The following is a 22,838-nucleotide window of genomic DNA, read 5'->3' on the forward strand; positions in this document are numbered from 1 at the left end:
GCTGTTTTACACAAACATGGATTAGTTGTCAATCACTAAATTAATTTAGTGCAGATCTATTTGAAATACTGTGCTTATCTTGCGGGATTATACCCGCTAAATTCCCTCCAATTCAACAAAGATGCCACTGTGACATTTGAATTATAATGCTACTATCTCCCACTCAAGATTTCAATTAAGATTGTATCCTTATGGTGTATAGGAATTAATCCTTCAGTAATAGCTTTTGATTATTTTTGGGTATTTTCCAACTTTTAAGACTTGTATTTTCTTTGCAAATATATCCTAGTTTAAAAAATGTTTTCTAGCTTGTGATTTAAAACTAAAAAGATTAAAAATTAAAAAACATACTGATTTGAGGGAATTTCTTGCCAGAGCCAACTTGTCCTCGCCGTGAACACAGTCTCGCTGGACCCTGTTTGCGATCTGCTGCAGCGTCTCGAGCCTGAAAAAGCAATTTTGTAGAGCAAAACAAAAGTTACGGAGGCCCTCCATCGAGGATGAGCAAGTTAACCCACCTGGATCCATAGGCGATATTGTTATTAAGAAAAGAACTGTGAATTAGGAACGGTTCTGATCTAGTCCGAGGAAAAACATTGTCACTAGAACCATAACTTGCAAAACTACTATTGCTATTAGATGAAACCCCGCTCAGGTATGCCATTTTATCTGCCGACAAATATGTCCTTTTTTGACCGAATTTTTCTAATAGTTCCTCATGACCCTCTGTTTGGATCTTAACATCTAAGCGTCGTCAAACAAATGGAAGGGATGCCAACCTTCTCACATTTATAGCATCAGAGTAGGGGGAGAGGGCATGATGGCCATCCCACTTTGAAATAATATTTTATCCTCAGGGAAGGCAAAATAACGTAGCATGTTGAGACAGCGTTCCTTCATAAAAGCATTCGAAGGGTTGTAATTGCAGTCTATGGCACACCCTCTCTTTAGTTTTGCTAATACGGAGTGTTTGGATACTTCAATTTGTACAAACAAGTGTCAAAAGAACCCGAAAAATATGGTTCCGCCTTAAACCCGCAGGCACATGGAGAAAAACAGCAACGTTGTAAGAAAAAAAACATGTCTGCTTCAACAATAGTAGATTTGGGAATATGCGTACAGAAATTAAAAGATACAGTCATATGCTTATTTTAAGTGTTAATTATTTTTGAAAACATGCATTAATGCTGAAAGACTGTTAGCTGACAATTGCATAACAGGGAAAATTCTATGAATGGATTAATTAATAATAGAATAAGGTCTTAGATAAGACAGTTCAATTCAAAATATTTTGACCACATACTCGTGCATTTGAATAGAATTGCACTGTATGATGCTGATTTAAATGTTTCACTTCCTTTTATCCCTTAAACAAACTACAACCACAATCATAAACATCTTATTATTGAGTAGTTTTATTGCATTAGATAGTGGATGTACCATTTAAAAGAATTTATCATTTGAGATGTCAGCCATTCAGAATAACCGATATGTATCCTAATTATGTTAATACAGCTGTTAAACTTGAAGATAAAGAACATAATTTGCACTTCACAATGAAGAAAATATATCAACAAATACTATTACACTGTGTAAAAACATAAATACTAAGTGTGTGTGTGTGGGCGGTTGCCAGGCTGTAATCCCAGACTGAACACCTAATAAAAAATAATGAATGTGTTACATACCGTTCTACCTCGGGCCTCAGGCTCTTTTCTCTTTCCAACATGGCAACAATTAATTTGCCCCACTCCTTTTCCACATCATTTGGGTGATGACCTGGTGGTAAATGTATGCGTCCAAACTCGATCCATACCTGTGGAATGACAAAAATAAGTCAAATTTTGACAACGTTGATATATGTTTAACATGTGCAAGCATTTTCTGGGGAATTTGCCTACCTCGAGCATTTTATAGAAATGTTTTATTTTCGTCTTCTCGTTTTCCTTCAGTGGAATCTCATGTTCTTTAAATTGCAGGTATTGTGTGTAAAGTGCCTGCAGAGAAATTGAGAATGAACAGCCAAGAACCAAATGGAAGATAAATTAGGTTTTACACGTCATTCTCTTTCAGTACCTTAAGTTCAGCAGGATTGTTGGGGAATGATCTCTCGTTCATTACAGCTACATTATGCTTGATCCACTGACTGAGGTATTTGATCATGTTCTGGTACTCCACCCATTTGATGTCAATATCCTGTTAAAAAGCATAAGATTCGGAATGTGTCTGCTTACGGGGAAATCGATGACATCAACTTACATTGGGACTAATTCCATCTCCGCTCTCGGGTACTCTAGGGAAGGCATCATACAGCGTCGAAACGTACGTTATAACGGACTTTTCATCAGGAGACTGCACATCAACGTCTGTAGAGCAAGAAAGGAAAATATTCAGGCACAATATGTTATCAAATATGGATGAGTCAATTGAGACACAAGTACATTAGGTGTTGTGTGTGAAAATTGTACCTTCTGGGTCGAGTAGTCGGGCTACCCCGAGTTGCTCAGCCAAACCGAACGCGTTCTCTAAGTTGGATCGGTTGGTCTGTGTGGACACCCGGCTCATGTCAACCATGTCGGGTCTGAAAAAAAGACACAAGTTAGACTTTTATGGAGGGATCTGAAACAAAAATCAACTATTTTAAGCTTCTAAAATATATATATATAGACACATGATTATTAAGTAACTAGATGAAGAGAAAAACAATGTTCATTCCTTTAACGAAAAGGCACATTTAGTCATTTTCTAAAATTGCAAGCTGTACCAAAGACATTTTTTATGAGGATTGCATCATTTTTTACATCAGTCTTGGGTGTGGCCACATTATGTTTTTGGATTGGATAACTTTATTCATCCCGTATTCGGGAAATTTCATTGTCACAGTAGCAAGAGGGTGCAGAATGCAGGTACAGGAAAGGCATTTTAGACATAAATAGATAGAAAGAACTAAATTACTGCAAAGTCTCACAGGCTCATAACATTTCAACATACCTGTATTTATGAATAATGGCATTGAAAAGCCTCCCGTCCCTCCAGGATGTCGTAAAATTGTCACATCTAACCCCGACATAGCCCTCAGTGATCTGCTTGGACCAGAGCAGCAACCTCTCTTTGGCTGTCATGTCCTGGGACTCGCCTGTGACGTGGATCTCTGAGATCTGTTCAGTGAGAAAACACCATGCAACTGATTCCATGAAATGCATGAATACAAAGTCATATTACTATTCCGTTACAATTCAGCATCAAAGAGAAAAGTTTCCCTAATCTGTTAATTAGAAGCTATACATATGAGAAAAAAAAAACATAAAACAACAGCTATGGCAGATGAAATTATGAAGTTAGCCAAAATATGATCATTTTTTCACAGCTGTATGTTACATACAACATACATACTCTTGTGGAGTTGACATGTAAAAAAAAATGTTTTTAATTTTTTCAGAAGCTGCCTGACATGTGGAACACCAAACCGTTATCATTGGAAATGAAGGCTTTTCTTTATTTTCTTGCAACCAAAAGCAAGTTAGTCTAAAAACAATGGAGATTTTAAAAGCACATTTTATAAAATAATTTAAGCAGAAAGGGAAACCTGCATTTGTTTACCTCTTTTTGGCTGAAAATACATTTAGTATATTCAATGCGACCAGAGCAGGTCCTCCGCCTGGTTCTTCTGTGAGACTGAGAGTCCCATTTAACATTGGTGAATATTTCCTTACACATATGGCCGTCATTGCCTCCCAAAGTATTTAACAAATGCTCCACTGCTCCCAAACTAAAAGTCCTTCTGAGCTGGTGCCTGAGTAACTTCTTCACAGACAGATCATCCTCAGCTGAGACACCTTCAGGGGAGATAAGCCAAAGCTTCTGATCTTCACAAGATCTTATTCTTCCATCATCTGGACAAATGCTTCCAACTGTACAAGTCAAGGTCTCACCAAGACGTTCTTTGGAGACATTCAAGGAACCAATTTCTTCTCCTAGACCCGCCTCACTGACACTTGGATGATTCTGCGCAGGTAAAGGCTTTTCCAGCGTACAATTGCCCTGAATGTCACGTTCAGGAAGATCCTTGTCTAATGACACAGAATCTGTGAATCTGTGCGTCTTTTTCTGAAAGTAGCGACGACCTTTGAAAGGCTTCGATCCGAGGCTCAGTGGAGCTTTCTTGGGGTCAACGTAGCATTCCTCCTTTGGGCCCCGTACACAGCCACACGTATTCCCCATGATTTATTTTAGGTCAGTCCAGAGTTAAACTACCGGTAAGTTGTAATCAAGCAAAGAATCTGTCCCAATGTAATCCATTCCATTGACAAAAAGCATTGAATTTCCTTTCACTGACACGGAGAACTGGCAACTCTCTCTCTTTCTGTGGCTCCCTGTAGATCTTGCTCACTTGTGTGACAGCGGAATCCATTCCGACCTTTGAAACCCTTTGCCGGCTGTACTAATCCAGCACAAACATCATAAATGCACACACAGCGTGACCCACGTGTTAGCGGCTCTCAGCTGAGCAAGGGCAAAAACTTCTGCACGGACCAGTTTGGGGCTGGTCGGTTCACTCTTATTGACGCAGTAAGCAAAGGGAAATTGCAGATCCCTGCCAGGTTTCCCTACATTTGTATAGGAAATGAGGTCACGCTAGCCCAGGGAGAAAGTTTGGCTCAGCAAATTAGTCTGCCGTGACCCAGACAGTCACAGCCGGCTGTCAAAGAGTCCACGTTGACATGAGCGACACTGGCAAATCCAACAGAGCTTTGTCTTTGTGCTTTAATCAAGACACATACAATGGCACGGTCGGAGGCAGCTTTCACTCTCTGTGGTTAAAATAAACTTGAAAGTGAAAAGCACGCCAAACGCCATGACCAGGAAGTGATTTGCCATATGAAAGCATTACATCATAAAGTCACAACTGGTAAAAGCGTAGAGACGTCCACAAATAGAAAAAATATGACTTTAAAATGGGGAGTACAAGGTGGGCATAGTGCAACCATATAGCAACTACACTATAAATAGCACAGCTTAAAATATCTGAACACAAATAAGTCCACTGAAAACCAGCACAGTTCAACAATATTTGTTTTATATCAAATCTTATCTCAGGGCACTTATTCACCAAAGGGATGCATGCAGGATAATTGAGCCCCTAAAAGTTCCATGGAAGCCTGTCAAAATAAGTCTTTATTTTTAAATCTTATTTTATAATAAAGCCAGTCTACAAACGCTCATTGCCAACTCATGACACACCTGAAAATCAAGAAAGAACAGGCCCCCTGCTGCAGGGCTTGCGTGAGACCGAGTTTTGGCATTATCACAGACGCTACCTATTAACGTGCTAAATCCAAGCAAAGTTGTCTATTTGGTTCTTCCCACATTGTCAATTAGAGTACTAATATATCTACAGCAGTCCTTTCTTAGAACAGTTACATATTTTACACACATTTCCTGGGATTTAATAATCATTTTACATAAAAGGATGATAAAAACGATGTTTGTCTGTAACTATTTGAACAAAACAATAAACAATGAATTAACCATACAATATTACTGACCTGAAAGTGCAGTATTATGGTCCAGATCAATCCCAGAGTTAGTTTGGGATTGCCATCTGTTATGTCATCATTCCTTATATTTACAAGTTTGACCTAGAAATGAAGAGACAAATTAAATCAAGTACAAATTTATATACGTTCATGACTCTGTGTTTTATTTATTTTATTTATTGGGTGTGTCTCAAGGAAACAATTGACTAGTTGTCCACAAGGTGGCGCAATTGCCAGTGATGTAAGAAAACATGCTACTGTACTAAAAGGCATATTGACTTGAACATCAGGCAGTAAGAAAAATATGAATTGAATATCACTGAATTTTTGAAATAGGTCTTCATGAATGCCGGTCAATATTGACATTTAAATGGATTTTATTTTGACAAAACCTTGACTGAATGCGTAAAGTCGATCATCCAATGTCTATTGTACACATCTATGACTCCTTTGTCTGGTACTTCGGCGTCACATGTGGCAACAGCTGAGTTGGCCTGCATTCACATTATCATACCCTGACTGGAGGTGGGGGAAGGGAGGCCAATCAAAGTCCCCAGAAAACCCACTGATGGGATTTGAAACCCCAGTGATGGGATTTGTAGGCAATGCTACTTCAGGGTTTGCAATTACCATTCTCGGTTTTATTTAAGAAAACACACAAAGCCTCCAGTTCGATGTATGCCAACTAGGCCATGTTACGCTATCTTCATAAAAATTGATGTGCATATGAATTCAAGTTCATATTAATTAATATTAATTTCCCCACACAGTTATATTTGCTGCTGCGTGCATTTATGGCAATGAATAAGTGTACAAAAAATGTGCCTTCCCCATTTAAAATTAAAATAAAACACCGCTTCTATTAAGATGCTTGTACATTGAGTGTGACTGAGTCTCACCTGCCGTCTCTTTAAATAATCCAGAGCTATTTGCACATTCTGGAGCCTATGGAAACGCATCCTTCCTTTTTCCCGAGGCTGTCGACAAAGGATAAAAAAGCAATAAGAGGTGTGGTTATGTTCAGTATCAATGGAAAAAAAGGTCAATTGAAAGTTTAGTAGCATGTAAGATAAAGGACGTGCTTTCGGGATATCACTCGGATCTGTGCGATCACACTTTCTAATATTTCCCAGCAATTCCACCTATAGGGAACATGCTATGAATGAGCAAATGATCTTGCTGCTAGCTTTATTTGTTCAGAAATGCTTTTGTCTAAGCCACCGTGCAATTTCTTGCACTAATGCTCCCTGACGTCCGGGTATCCACCACACAGCAAGAGGGAATGAAATGGAAAATGCAATCAAGCTCGGATGCAGCACTAGAGAAAAAAACATATTGTGCTGCATTCAGACACTAAAACGGCAAGAATTGAAATCATTCAGTTTGAATGAGATGTAAAAATAGCTGAATTCCACTAACAGGAGACGAAAATGGATCATAAAATATGGAAACGGTTGAAAAGCTCAATGCTTTGACTTTTCATATTCCAGATATCCGCTTCAAATGTGAATAGGATTCTAGCCTGAATGCAATTAATCAATTTTCATTAAACCCTACATTGCAATCGGAGTCTACTAATACAACTAGGTGAAGACAAATCATACAGTGGGATTTATTCTCCACGCGTGCCAAGTGGTCACAGCACACGGTATTATGTCATTTAGTTGGTTATGAGGGCGTGGGAGTGGGCAATCCACACGTACCCCCTTGTCATCATCCTGCACGCCTCCATGCTGCTCAACTGCACATGCTTCTGTCCCACTCACCAACCGCAATGTCTTCAGCACATCGCGCTCCCTCGGCTTATCAGGCCAAAAGGCAACGCATGGGAGGGGGACGGGGGGGGAGGAAGACATGGATGGAGACAGACACAGCAGCCAAATCAAAAAGGAGGTTAGACAATGGACAGAAAAACAACCAAGGAACAGAGGAAACGGACGGATCAAGAGGAAAAACAGCAAACTAGATAGCTGGAGAATGAAAGTTAGTCACAATGGATGAAACTAATAGGCTAATGTATACATGGGTTTACATGCTTTTTGCAGGAAAGCACCAGGATAATTTAGGGCAGCATTTGATTTGTTGCTTTAGTACAGTTGCCACAAATCAAAGCAAAATCAAATAATGGCAGTCTACGTTTAGAATGATTTCATCACATGATTAACTTCAGTCTCTCTTTAGAAATGGTAATTCATAATTTGTTATTTACTGTCTTCACTTTCTAGAAAATCATCAACAGAAAACAACCATAAAATACCAAAACGGTCTTAAAATATGACATCATATTTCAGCAAAAAATATGTCATTATGTCATCATACAATAATGTAATGCTGATCATCACATTAGGAAGATAAAGTAAAATGCTAATTGTTCGAAGGAAGTTGACCACATGACTTCCATAATTTTAAAATAACTATTAAATTGTCTACTCAATTTTAAAAGCCAGCATTTAGACAGTTAAAGGGTTGGCTTGCTATAGATACTCACAATGAAATGCCATTAAGCAACAATCAGTGTTATTCCTATTTCATGCTTTCAATTAATTACATTCTCTACAATTAGTGGGTTGAGAAGGTTACTTAGCAACCTTATTAATGATTGCCATTACTTTTTGGCTGCAAAGCATTTGTACATTTCTGTAAGCAAATGAAATATCCCACTTGATAGCCTTCTCCTAATGAATGCGCTTGTGAATTGTGAGTAACTTTTTAATTACGAGTCCTATTCCTAAGTGAGATGAATAAAAAGGGAATTTAAAGTACTAACTCCCAATAGAAAAGTATGAAAAAAACCTAGACACATAAAATAAACATCATTTGCAGAAAAGAATACAAAGTTGCAGCTGCGAAAATGTACTGCAAAGCAATTTTCAAAGAAATAGCACATTGTAGAATGATTTTTTGTTTTGTTTTTTGCAATAGCTTTCAATGAGCCACTGTTATCATATGCTGATACAGCATCATACAGTACTCTCTGATTTTAACACAACAACAAAAAATCCCAATCAAAACAGTGAACAAAATAATTGACTCCAAAAATAGGGGTTGAACAATGAAAGAAAACAGACCTCAATATTCTCGGTTATGATCAAATAGTATGAGTGATAGAAACAAGAATGCCTCTTACCAGTTTATCTCCAGACAAGACCTCCAGCAACGATATCAAGTTATGTCCATCTCGTAAGTCTTCATACAAGTCATTTATATGCTTCCGTACCTAAAAAAAAAAAAGAATACATTTACACGTTAAAATAAACGCTACAGAACAATAATGACTTTATCCTCCCATCTTCTCCAAATAGCTAGGAAATATTGTATTTACTTTTAAATCACTGTGGTTAAAAAATAAATAAAAATAAAAATCAACACTTTTTTGGCGTGTTCGTTCCATGATCTTCAAATGATGAACCATCTAAGCACTATCAGCCATCAGTTATGCATTGGAGCCACATTTGAGCACTTCCGGGTCCTTCTCCTTCCAGGAGACATATTTCTGTCCTCACTGGCCTAAATACCGAACCTCTCCAACTGGCCTCCTGTTGACCTGCTTTCACACAGGGGCTTTCATCACTGTAATCCCACATACCAGCCACAGTTGTGAGCCAAAATAGAGTTGCACCTTGCGCATGTTATTGGGCAGATTCCCAACCATTAGTCAGCAATTCTGCTAAGTAGCATGGCAGTCAGTTCATTTGATTTTATCTTCAAATTCTCAACATCTTATTCTTGTGAGCACTCAATTACAGCCCAGCAATCCAGTAATATTTTCCTTTGTTATAAAATATGTATTTATTATTTTAGACCAAGCGTGTAACATGATTTATTCACGTTATTAAATTTTAGGCATGCGAGCACATGTCTGTCTGCATTAGTGTTTTGATAAATTCAACACAAACAACACCACACTAAGCCATTCCAAATAAAACTATTGTACTACACATGTTAGAACCCATCAACTTGCAGTATTTAAGCAAATTAGAAAAATAATAAATGCATTAATAATAATAATAATAATAATAATAATAATAAAGCAAAACAAAAATTGAGTTCTTACCTTCATCAAATGTTGGTTTATCCATTTTGTGAATGTTTTCTTTTGAACTCTGTCTCTTTCGTCTGGAGAAGAGAAAGAAAATCCACTTTTATTTTATTTTTTCCACACACATTATACTTTGGACATAAACAGAGACACAGAAACTCTTTGATTGGCCACTGCCTCCTCTGTTTGGCCCTGTTTTGTTGTGGTTAATGCAATTTATATAATTGCAAATAGCCCAACGCAGTGGCACAATACTTTGCAGAATGTCCTAGTTTTAGATGCAACTATTAAGCCAAATTATTACATTCCCATTACCAGATTAGGCCGCACCTCAACCAAATTTTCACATTCTGCTGCCATCTGTTTCACAGTTGCTGTTGTTCAAAACATGGCATATGGTAGGAGAAACATTTATTCCAATGAATGAAAAGAAAGGGAAAAATGACTTCACCCTGTGCTGAGCACATGGTTCTCACCACCCTGGCAACATGATTTCCAGCACTGACTGCATACTCTATATAAATCAGGAAACCAAATTTGTGAAATAAATATATATTTTTCCAAATAAATTAACTTTTTTTTTTATATATCAATTCCTGCCCACTGTCATATAGGACACAGTTCAAGCAATAAACCACATCATGTAGTTCCGCTTACAGCTATACACTCAAATAACGCTCAGTGGCTGCCAAATAAAATCATGCCCAACGAGGATTACTCAAGAGTACAAGTAGCAAACTCAAAAGCAGCCTCCTGTAATTATCCTTATCGTTCAACACTGCGGATCATCATCCAATCAAAAACACATTAAACAAAGGATAATTGTATATAAACGAGCACCCACAACCACAGTGTGAATAAGCGGTACGGAAAATGAATGACTAAAAAAGCAAGTATTGACATGGTTCACTTTAAAGAGAAATACTGACCCATGCAACACATAAGAGTTACCAGGTGAGCCCGCCTTTCCCTCTCGGTTCCAAACAGGTATTTCATCTTCTCTACTTCATCCAAAGTGCCACCAAGGAAATCTTTCGTGTTCTTGTTCATAGATGCCATGAGGACGAATGACTGAGGAAACAGCTTGGGTCTTTTCTTTCTGCCTTCCTGGCTTCCAAACTCTCTCTCCCAAACGAGTCCTGTCAGGTTTTCCATGACCAAGTATTTGAAGCTGAATTTTAGTGTTTATGCAGCAACCACTGAAGTAACGAGCACTTAAAGAAGAAAATTACACAGAATGCTTCTGAATGAGAAAGGCTTAGAAGACACTGATGGAACAATGTAGCTTGATTGGCTCACTTGATAAGTGAGATCTTATCAAATACATACACCTTGACCAATACATACATAATTACTTCCATTGTGCAAATGCTTAGACTCCTGCAACTGTTGCAATGAAACAGAAATAACTTTAACACAGCCTTAGCAATTTACTGCTCATGAAAAAATTCCCGTTATACCATTCAAGGTTCAAAATTCCCCCATGTTCCATTTTTATACTATTTAAGTCATATTTTACACACCCTAAAAATGCAATTGTTATGTGTTGTCTGCAAAAAAAAAAGATGAATTAACATCGGTAAGGAAAGTAATTTGTCTTCACGTATACGGATTTGTATGATTTAAACTTGTAAACACTACAACACCCAATGTGAATACAGTGAGACACCATATTAAACACCCCCCGCCCCCAACAACTGCAATATTCACACAAATAAATCCATAATATAGATCGACTAGGGAAGTCATCCAGGAAACACACCGTCATCCTCTTCTTACACTCAGACAAGTTGAGCAATGAATGACTGAGCTTAATCCAATAAAACACCTCAGACCAAGTCACCATCATTATTCCAGTACAAGCCTAACAATCATCAAAAACAAGTTTTTAACAAACATTGAGCATTAGACAGTAAAAATACAAACAAAGTATTTGATGATCTATATTATGTATATGGCAGCAAATGTTCGAGTTAGACCTACACTGTCACATGAATGAGAGTATGTGTTCTGTCCCCGTTTATCTCAGTGGCCCCCCGTGTTAATGAGTCCACCAAAGCGGTCAAACATGCAGCCTGGCCGAGACACTTATTTGGAGACCTCAGCAAAGCACATGTGCGTTGCTATAAATAACCATGCCGCCCCTGCAAAGACACACACTCATAATCGTTGCTGAGATTTTCATTTCCATTCACAGAGCCAACAAGAGTTTATTGTGGATTTTAATTCAGTCATTGTGCTAAAGCTGAGCTCTTGACAGTGTTATTATACAACACAAGCTTATTCAATATACATTTCTTAGCAAAAGTCTTGACCGACATCTGGCTTTGTATTTTAATCATGCCAATTAATAATGTTGACATATGAAAGATATAGTCACCAGGATTAGACTAAATACATAAAACTATTTTCAATGTGGAATTGTAGCAAATGGAAAGCGGTTTGCGAAATGGAATTTATTACCTCGATTGCTACATTTAACATTGGCCTACGAGAGGATACATCAATTTAAAATTATCGCCATTGCCGCATACAATTTAAAAGTCGTCATTTTATCCAATTAAGCAATAAACAAATAAATCTAGAAGCAAGATAGTGCATTTTTGTCATTCTTGCAGTAACAAAAAAGTCAGCTTTCTCAACTGGGCAAGGCAACGTCACAAATATGTGACAAGAACAGCTAAACAGCTGGAACAGGTTCTCGTTTAGCTTTCAAAACAGAACTTAAGTAATGTGTTAACAATGTTACGAGAAAAATGATGAAGAAAATATAAGGACGTGAGGTACTTTATATACGAGTACACTTGAGGAAAATAGTGAATCCCAGCTTGCTCGTGATGCTTTTTCTTTCAAATGAAGTGTTTGTTCCAGTGTGGATCCCAGAACAATGTTAACAAATATTTATAACAAATATTTAGCTACCTTTCCCGTTGTGGGGAAAAAAAAAAATATACTGTTTGGTAAACATTACAAGCACTGCAGCTGTTACAATGTCAAGTGTAGTTAAGAAAAGTCACTTTTTCACAGTTTTAGTGTGCATTTACCTGTGATTCGTATTTAAAATATAGGCATGAGCTATTTGTGGATTTTTTACTCAAGATTTTGCCACCATTCTATACAATGCTGTCCTTTAGAAGGAAGAAAGCTGGTTTGCATAAGGACAGGTACTGGAAAAAAGTGTGTCACACAAATCCATGTAGTGGAAAAGAACATGTTCACTGTTTCCCTGATAAATCCTTCATTAAAAGGGCTCGCTTCGGATCATTAATTCAAGATCCCTGCCTTAGAGAAATGTAAACAATAGATTTGACTTTGCTGCAAATCCATTTCCGGTTGGTGTTACCAAATAAATGCTAGGTATGTTCACTCAGTAGAAAAGGGTGGAGCTTGCCGGTGCAGAAGGCTGTCTGCATCCCGTGAGTCAGAGCGGAATAGATGATCTCATGTGAGAGAAGCTGAACAGAGCTGTGGAATGGAGTCCGGTCCCACCTCTAGCCTGTTAGGTCACCATGACAGCATATAAATACAACACAGGCATGACTACATGACGCTGGGCTGCATTGCTGGTATACTCAACAATCCAAATCAATACCGAGCGAATAACTCATATGAACGGTAAGGACAGCAATCATCAAGGGTCGGTTGATGATGATAATAACAGAAATAGCAATGTGATGTGTTTGTCTTTTATTATAATGGGGAAAAAATAGGGGATTTAACAAAATTATTTTATTTCAATTATTATATGGGCATGGGTTTTCATAAATTGACATGCGATGGTTGACATAAAGGCTGGCATACATTTCACTTAAAAGGGGTGATGCTGCAGTCTTTATGTGTATTGGTTGATGTGTAAAATAAAGCCAGTGTCTACCCTTTGAACAGGAAATCAAGGGGACTTGGCTCAGACATAGTACATACAATGCTACACTAATCAGCATCTTCAGAATAATTTAGGGGGCCGTACTGTGTTTTGTGGGAGCCATAACTCATTAAGTCAATGCTTTTACAGCACAGGGTGTAAAACTGCTGAGTACAAGAGAGCACTTTTAAAGTGTGGCTCAAGTCCCTGGTGTTTAAATGTCATTGTTCAGTCAAAAAGGAGTGTCAGACAGCTACCACTGTCAACTTGACACATGAACAAGTATCTGGAACTTGTACACTGCTCACATAAAAACAAAGTCTCTTTTGTGTGATAGCAGTCAATCTCCTAGGAGAGAGGATGACAGAGTGGGTGGGCCGTTTAAAAGTGATGGGTGGGGTGGTCGACACGGAGCAAGAGGGAATGGGTTGGGCAAGGCCCACCAAAACTGACTAAAGGGGCAGTGCAAACATAAAAATAAATAAATAAAAACATTATCACTTTTTTAAAGATAAATATTAGCATTTAAGTCATGAATATTTGTAAAAAAATAAAAAAATCTGAATGAGGAAAAAAAAAAAACTCGAGCCTTCAGAAAAGCTCATATGTGAAATGTTATTTTACAATATATCCACAAAAGGTTGAATGTCCATCAGTCAGTACCAAACAAGCTTTCGAACGACATGGTTTAAACCAACCCAGCCAATTGTTATTCACACGCATGTCCCTCGGGAAATGCTCTCTTTATGTCATTCCACAAGTGTGTAGTCTATTGTAAACTCACAACTGAAATTCTGTGTGACCCAGAGTAGAAAAGTGTATGATTACCTCTAATACCTAATTAGTGTGGCATTCTTGCAAGCGAGGGCAAACAAATACAGTACAAGGAGTTCTGCTAAATCTTGTCGCAGTTTCACCATAAAAATCTCACTTCTTCCACAACTATAAATCAGTGTTGTGTCACAGTACAGGTGTATATTGGTACATATTTTTCTCTTGTACTGTAATTATAGTGATGAGATGCCAACATTTACAGTACTTCCTTCTGCATCTGATTAGGTCATTAAAAATGAACATCTACTGAAACCAATGTACATATGCAACTGCTGCAGTTTTCATAATAAAACTAGATATGAATCCAAACCAAATGTAACCTCAATTATATCACAGCCTTCTAGCTGTTGACTTCTCTTTGTGCTTGTGTTGTTATTTTGCTATGGAAATCTGTTCTTTTTTTCCCTAATCTTATCACATGGGGAGAAGCTTGAGGCCTGACCACATCATAACAACAAATATTAAAAGCAAAATCATTTCCAAACAATAAAATGGAGATTATCCAAGATGAGACGTATAACCTAACGGGTAGTCAGCCAATCATAAGGCACATACCAGTGCAAAGAAAGTCATTCACACACATTCAAAATCAACAATTTATACAGTTTTTAATTAACCATTAAAAAAATCATTTCCAAACATGGGGAAAATGCCAGGGTGTCTGTTAAAAAAATCTAACAAGCACAGCGAGAATTATAAAAACTGCACATATTTATGTGATAGCAGAAAATACTGCAAGCCAGAATCCCCCTCCTTTGCGGTCACAATTTACTAGCTAATTATACTTTATAATATGATCACAATGGGGTCCAATAAGGGTGTTTAATACCACTGAGCATGGAAATTTGGCCTTAGAACAGCTAAGAGATGAACACATCAGTGCATCTTTGCATCATATACATTTCTTTTTGTCCGCATGGGCGCATAAAACATGCAAGAGTTAATAGCCTGGCTGTCATATTCAATTTCGACCTCCATGAGCTCCGCCCTTTGGCCTGGCCTGACAACTCGTGTCCATGATTTTGTCTCAATAATATAGTCCACTCACGTGTGCCACATCTACACACACGTCCACTTCAGCATCTCGAAGGAGGAAACGCCTAATTGTGCTTTGTCACTGTCTCATCTGTTACATTTTTTCCAATGATTTTTCTTCATTGTACAGCAATTCTACAATGACATAATAGATAGTATTGTATCAACATTATGCCTGTCAGATAAAAAGATAAAACTTGAAGACTTCTTGCACACATCGTAAACATTTTGATTCAGACTAGTTTCAGTAGAATGATTGGGTGGGTGTTTAACCATTTATTGGAGTTCACCAATCAGGTGCACTATTTCCATTTATTTAAAGCAAACTGATTTGAGCGCTTTGGCTGCAGACGCACAAAAACACAAGTGTTTAAATACACAGACAATGGGTTGATGATTCAAACACCTGAAAAGACACAGCAGGTGAAACCAATAATCACATGGACAGCGCACACACGAAAACACACCCAACCACCAAAACATGACACAAACATTTAAACAAAAAATGAAAATACAAGCATTACAGTCACAACTTTACTGATATGTATCTGTGAATTGTATACACAATAAGAAATGCAGTGCATGTTTGCATAGAGCTGTGTACAAGATATTGCTATTTCATGCCTACACAACCTCCATTAGACAATAATCTAGCACAAAATACTGAAAGAAACACGTGGCTACTCAACAGTCGCTATTTAAGTATCAGTTTGCAATATTGCAGTGACAATAAACCAACCAATCTACCACAAAGAATCCGAACAAAACTCCAATCTTTCACCCAAATGAATCACATCATATAACCCTGCCACTGACATTTGGTCTAAAATGTCAAACCAGAAATATTTCCACACTTCCACAGCACAAAAAAAGGATATAATGAGAATAGAGACAGACAGGGAGTGTGTGTGTGTGTGGGGGGGGGGGGGGGGGGGGGGGGCGGTAGTGCTGGCTGGCTGCTAGAGTGGGTGGGTCACGCTCACATTATTGCACTGTCAAACCGCAATCGGACAACCGTTTTTAAACCTTCCCCACTACGACTAGATCCCTAAAGTCATCTTACCTTTGTATTTTTCCAAAACGTCCTCATAGGCCTGGAGGTATTCCTGTTCGTCCGAAAAAGGATATCCCTGCGCGGCGTGCTGAGCCATAACACGGCCTCCCCACACTGGACCCGAACGAGCGGCGGACGGGGACACAACACGTGTGTGCGCGATTTCAATGCGTGTGTGTGTGTGCGCATGTGTGTGTATGTTGGCTCCTGAAGAGCGATCGGCGCTGTTGTTGCGCCGAAGGAAACGCCCTACATCCCTCCCTTGCGGGCACCCCGTCCAATAAGACCTACTTCCTGCCCGGACTTGCGTGGATTGATCGGGAACGACCAAGGCGACCCTACACGCGCTTTAGAAAGTCGCTCTTCTCGCATGTCATGTTACCTAACTTGGACTCCTCTTTCAAACATAATTACAGCAATGTTGACTCCGTGGTAGTGGTAGAGATCAAATCAAGCGCAGGATTTGACCGGTCATGTTAAGTGCCATTGACGGCGTAAAGCGTCCTTTCCATTTTGACTCATAGATTCGTTGATTAGACGTCTATTGTTGTCAATAGTAGTCACTTAGTTCATAGAATAGCACGTTCATTTTTTTGCAGCTTTGGGTGGAGACGCTCAATCAACAAGGCAGTTTTTAAAGCGACAAAAGCACCAGTTATTTGCATTTTCAGATAAATTGATAGATAAATAATCAACCCACCCCTCCCAACACACACCAAATACCACCACACATTTGATTTATCTACAGTGGCTTCAGTGTTAATTGTCCATTTTAGCAAGACATTTAGAGAAGAGTAAGGGAAACACATGCAATGTAGTTGCACGAGTTCTGTGCGAATAGCTTCATAGCCCGGACAACGACCAAAATCAATCACCGTCGATGATACAAAAGGCTTAACTAGACAACACGTGACCAGGAATCTCGAGTCCATCCATCTATTAAAGAGCATCCATCTTTCCAAAACCCCTGCTGAATCTCTAATGCACAAAAGAGCACCATTCTATCCAAAATGACATCACACATGGCACAGCCCCAAGCAGACATGGGTGTGCCAGTCAATTAAAAAAATGCTCATTAAGAGATCACTATACATCCACGGGGGTCTGGTGGGCTTCTCTCCTCCCCCTTCTATGAATTCCAGCCCAAAACAACACAAGTGGCTCTTACCTGCGATTCTGAGCACTGCTCTCTCGGCCGCATCGAGCACGGATCCTCCCTGGATCTTCCTTTTGGACCTTTCGTGCCTGGGTAGGTTCCATGGCAAGGTGTCGCCAGGTGCAGGCGATGCCGTCCCAGATTTCACGCTGAAATCTTCATCTTCGGATAAATCCGCGGAGGAAGACATGGAGCAGTGGAGGGAAGGGTTCCCCGAACCGGAGCTCTGAGACAATAGGAGAGCATAATAATAATAATAAAAAATGCATGCATCTCTCTCTGAATGTATAACAAAAACAGATCAATGCAAGGATGAAAAAAATGCAAAAACAGCAGATGTATCTTTTGTCAAGGTACGTCAAGTAACCACATGCTCTCCAAAAAAATGAAGGGAAATAACGATAACATTTAGTAAACAGTGTCTAGCTCCCCCGCCAGGTGAACATCAAGACTTACCACGCTGTACATGATAGGAAGCAGATTCCAAACAACGCTATTTTGGTTTCATTAGCTACTTCTAACGGTCAGTTTTCCATTCCGTGCGTCCACGCAGTACCACGCCCTTGCGGGGATGCTCTGGATGGGTCACGATTGGAGCTCATTTAGCCAAGGATGCTGCGAGGGTGATGCTGATGATGATGCTGCTGCTGTCGGGCGAGTGCAGCCTAGTGCAACTGTTCCCTTGTGTCATGCGCGCCAGCCAGCCAAGCAAGAGACTGTAGCCAACAGCGACACGCAAAGGGGCTGGTAGGATAGGATACAAACGCAGAACAAGACGGGAGAGGGAGAACAGGGGGCTCCCTCTGACTGTCTATAGTAGGGGTGTCAAACTCAGTTGGATTGGTGGGCCACAATTATGACAAGTAGATCTCATCAGGACCAGTTTTTTTTGGGGGGAGGGGGTTGTTCATTTACTTGGTGCTATTGACGGCTGTAGACGTCAATGCCACTAAAAGATGAGCATCCAGTTTAAGTTAATTGGCATTTATCGTTGTCAATAGCAGGCTATGTATGAGTTAGGTCCTTTTGCATCACTTACAAGTGACTTCTGGTAAATTTTGGGCCTTTGACATCCTTGGCCTATATTGTATACAGCATAAGGTCACGGTCTTGAAGGGGATGTGGACACAATGGGGATAGTTATAATGAAGGTGTGATATCCAGATTCTATAAAGATCAAAATAAAAAGACAAAAAAATTCACACCCCAAAAATCTCTTAGCAAACATTTCCTCTAGATTATTCCTACAACTCGTAGTCGTTGCTTTTCCTTCCTCTCCTTTCAAGAGACTCACTTGACCCAAAAAGTGTGATCACAGCTCCGAGCTCAAAGAAAAGAGCTTAGAAAAAAAATACCTTAGAAATTGGATAATTGTGTTTGGTTTTATAGTTGTAACATTCTAAGGGCGTGTTTCGCATTTTTTCTGTCCATATTTAGACATTGTTCTCCAATAACAGTGAGGTCATGGTTGGGTTTTTTTGCACAACTGGAAATACATAATAATCAAAATGTTACATGAAAAGGATTTACATGATTTTATAAAGCGGACATGTCTAATAAATAGGGACTGATATATATGTGGGGCACTGTGTTTCTGAATGTTGATACTGTCCTTTGTGAAAAATAACACATCATTTATCAAAATTCTTTAATATGTTCCAATAGGTAATGTGCACTAGCTACCTTAGTTTAAGGCTAGATAGAGTTGAACGTCGAGAAGAAAATTGTGCATTTACTGAGATACAAGAAGGATTTCTAATTTAAGAAATCTGCCGCAGCAAACTGCTCACAGACAAACTTGTTAAAAATAGAAATCTCTTCATCTTTCATCCACATTTTGTCACAATAAAATGGGCCGACTAACATTTTGTAATGTTTATCTGAGTGCTCATATATTCTTCTTAAGAAAAGATAAGATTATGATACAAACGGTTATGTAGAAAAGTCTCTATCATAAGTGATCTTTAATCATTCTGTTTGATGTCGAAGCAATCAGGACAGGATGAGAATAACTTTCATCTTAAAGGCTGCCATGTTTTATTTTAAATTTAGGCTTATTCCCCTTATTACCTGAGATCCAAAATGTTTAGTTTTAAACTCAAACCCCAATGTGGTGCTCTCATACATAGATCTGTGTACATTTTGTGCCTATTCCAATACTTTTGTCAACAGTAAGGACAGATTTCCATTTGACTATAATGGAAAACAAACGTGTCAGGTTATCTTAATAGGTTTCATATGCTATCTGCATTACTGCAGCACAACTAATGGAAGCAGGAAGTTGCTTCACAGCTGCAGGGATCGATGAGATCATTTTTATGTCCCACTGGCTAGTCATCGGAGCCACGTCATATACACAAGCCAAAAACATTACTAAAAGAACAGTAATGAGTAGTTTAGAGGCCACATTAAAAGTGGATCTATTTTGGTTTCTTTACAGTTTACCATCTAACATTTTCATTCACAAAATACTGTGAAAGAGGTGATTAGACGTTTTATATCCCCATTATTATGTTTGACCATTCACCTAAATAAAGTATATACCTACAGTTTTGCGTGTCGGGGTGACTTGCACAGACTGATAAAACTCAGGTAGGACTCGTTTCTTCACTTTGCGCTTCCTGAGAACGGATGAGGAATCGGGCTCATTTCTGGGGACCTCAACCAGATTGGACTTTTCTTCCAACGCGCGGGCATGTGAGCTTCTCCTCGAGTGACGTGGACTATGTCTGAAGCACTGGAAAATGAGAGGAGACAATTAGTCAGAGTTGAATGACATGCATTTTACTGAGATGTAAACTAGGTGAAGAAGTAGAAATCAAAAAGACCAAACCAAGACAGCATTTGTTTGCAAGCTCTAAATTGTTGATGATTTAACTTTCCTCCTATAGTCTGTACTTTACTTTTGAGTCTTTGTGCTAGTATATGTTTGTGAATTTGACTTATACAATAGTATTCTACATAGGTGATGGGAAATTATGTTAATATACACACATCATCTCATTTCATTTTCTGAATCGCTTTATCCTCACTAGGTTCACACAACCATTCACGCTCACACTCATACCTAGGGGCAATTTAGAGTGTCCAATCAACCTACCATGCATGTCTTTGGAATGTGGGAGGAAACCGGACTACCCGGAGAAATCCCACACATGCAAACATGCAAACTCCACACAGGTGGACCGACCTGGATTTGAACCCAGGTCTCCCACTGTGAGGCCGACACACTAACCACTCATCCACCCTAATATACTATAGCTAAGGAAATCGACAGAGAGATGTTATTGTCGTGCGATCTACCAATAGTACCTTGGCGATCTATGTCATGGGCACCCCTGTTCTATTGGGTATCTTGATTTCCGGATTTAACTCGTTTTATTTTGAAAACAAGGTCATTGAACAGGAAGCACAAGCTCGACTAATATTAACTACACTGTAAATTTATTTTCCATTAATTGTGAACAAATGACGAACTGGCTATTTCACAATGATCAAATCTCCAATATTACTCTGTATAATGTCAAGAATACCCTAAATCCGAGTGATAAACCTGTTTAAAAGGAAAATGCCAAATCACCTAGATATCGACGACACATGCGCACTGCGCACATGGTAGTCCATAAATAGCAATGCGGTGCTTCAATAAAGTAAAATCAAACGTTTTAGCCATAACGCATGTCAGAACTGTCTGTGTGTATTTAAAAAATGAGTAGTCTGCCATAAGAACAATTCCTATTTATGGTTACAAGTGATGATGCTGCGTTCATGACAGCGATGGCGATGACGTAAAAAAAACTTGTAATGACAAAAGTTCACCCTACCTCTGATCGAAAATGATGCGTTCGAAGGCCCACTGCGAAACAGAAATAAACAAGTTAGCCACGCATCAGATTGAAGATGCGGAAGAAAACAAACATAATGTGCATCATGCATGACAGCATCTTTCCGCACACAGACGCTTAAATGGGTGCTCGTAATTCAGAATGCATTGGAACTGTTGTATGGCGCATCCATGACAACAACACACAAAAAAAATAGTCGGGCACTCACTCACCGCGGCTCTTGGAGCGCCCTGACAACGCCGATTTGACGGGTTGCTTCCCGTGGGCGACGTTGCGTTGCCAGCTGCAAAAAAATAAGATCGTGGCAACGGTCCCGAGCAAAAGCAACAACAACAGAAGCGCGCACTGGACACTGAGCGGCCTGAGAAGGACCAGAAACACGGCAGCGATCATCATCAAACTAGGATGAGGCAGCGCAGATCCATCCACTCGACTCACTCCTCCTCCTCCTCCTCCCTCTCCTCCTTCTTGAACTCCCCCAAGCCCGAAAGAGAGGAGTCGCGCGGGGGCTCACCAATCATTACACTGCTTACTGGGCCACTCGTGGAGCTCAAATAAGATTCCCAGCTCCAGCTCGGGCTTGTGGCAACGTTATGTTACGAGTGAGTCAGCAGCAAGTCGCTCTTATTTATTTATTTTCGGACAAGGTTGGGGGAGAGAGTCAGTCAGTCAGCACATTCAGCCGAGCCCTTGCAGTAATCTGCATCAGAGATCCGCCAAAAGGATCAAGCTATTGGGGCTTTCTAGAAAGACAGGGGGTGCTTTATATAACCGAGGAGACATTTTCAAGTTTCTTGCATGGGTGCAAACAAGGGAATCCTGTTTTTTAAGACCAGGGATTTGACTAGGTAGGGTGTATTATTGCACACACTTTCAGGATTAAGTAAAAACACTAGCCATGGTAGAATGATGCAATTGGGATTATGTAATTTTTTTTAGATAGGGGTTGGGGAGCAAATGGTTTGCCTGACCTCAGAGGTTTCATTTGTCTTTTGAATAGCATGCCACCATGGGAGAGGGTAATGAAGGACCGTGTAGTATCAGGACCCTTCCCCCATGTATGGTTTTGGGGGGGCACTGCAGGGCCCCACGCATCCATTAATCTGCTGGTTCTGTTCCATCTTCTACAGCGCTTGGGTTCAATTGTGGGTGAGCTGCCAATCAGTCTGACTTTGAGCCAACTTGCATTGGACGGCAGTCAATGGCAAATCATATTTGTGAACAATTAGTCGCATTAATTGCATTGAGTTTTTTTCTTGGATTGGAAATATTTCTTTTTCATTTTCATTTCTTCTATTAAAGGAACCATGATCAATTTTAAAGTGTTCTAAAGCATTTTTGAGTCTTTTTGCACTCAATCTATCTGTAAAAGTTTTTGGGTGATTTAATTATTTTTTATTTATACTTTTGTTTGCAGAAACTTTTTGCTTGAATTATTGACACATGTTCTACCCCTAATATTGCCCAATGTAAAAT

At 39.3% G+C, this 22,838-nt stretch overlaps 2 protein-coding genes across 28 annotated transcripts in view; one reads left to right on the top strand and one right to left on the bottom strand.

The window, feature by feature from the left end:
• Positions 1-21,808, bottom strand: part of dst (dystonin) — a 77,967-nt gene extending 56,159 nt beyond the window's left edge. For 11 of the 27 annotated variants that reach the window (XM_077613388.1, XM_077613389.1, XM_077613385.1 and 8 more), the window contains exons 1-16: positions 21,575-21,807; positions 21,342-21,373; positions 20,066-20,254; positions 17,530-17,743; positions 9,592-9,653; positions 8,665-8,754; positions 7,241-7,339; positions 6,437-6,514; positions 5,547-5,639; positions 2,992-3,158; positions 2,469-2,581; positions 2,260-2,366; positions 2,077-2,196; positions 1,902-1,997; positions 1,689-1,816; positions 352-445 (exon numbers count right to left, since the gene is read on the bottom strand). In XM_077613388.1, coding sequence (XP_077469514.1) covers positions 352-445; positions 1,689-1,816; positions 1,902-1,997; positions 2,077-2,196; positions 2,260-2,366; positions 2,469-2,581; positions 2,992-3,158; positions 5,547-5,639; positions 6,437-6,514; positions 7,241-7,339; positions 8,665-8,754; positions 9,592-9,653; positions 17,530-17,743; positions 20,066-20,254; positions 21,342-21,373; positions 21,575-21,758 — 1,866 coding nt within the window. In that variant the 5' untranslated portion in view covers positions 21,759-21,807. Of the gene's footprint in view, positions 1-351; positions 446-1,688; positions 1,817-1,901; positions 1,998-2,076; positions 2,197-2,259; positions 2,367-2,468; positions 2,582-2,991; positions 3,159-5,546; positions 5,640-6,436; positions 6,515-7,240; positions 7,340-8,664; positions 8,755-9,591; positions 9,654-16,370; positions 16,550-17,529; positions 17,744-17,973; positions 18,165-20,065; positions 20,255-21,341; positions 21,374-21,574 lie in introns of those variants that run through there. The other 16 variants (XM_077613399.1, XM_077613400.1, XM_077613398.1 and 13 more) reach the window with 8 other exon arrangements.
• The window catches only part of prim2 (DNA primase subunit 2), a 99,848-nt gene that overhangs the window by 50,396 nt on the left and 26,614 nt on the right, over positions 1-22,838 (top strand). The gene's annotated exons all lie outside the window — the stretch shown is intronic.

This window comes from Stigmatopora argus, chromosome 11 (genome assembly GCF_051989625.1).
Source record: "Stigmatopora argus isolate UIUO_Sarg chromosome 11, RoL_Sarg_1.0, whole genome shotgun sequence".
In the NCBI taxonomy this organism is placed as follows: Eukaryota; Metazoa; Chordata; class Actinopteri; order Syngnathiformes; family Syngnathidae; genus Stigmatopora; species Stigmatopora argus.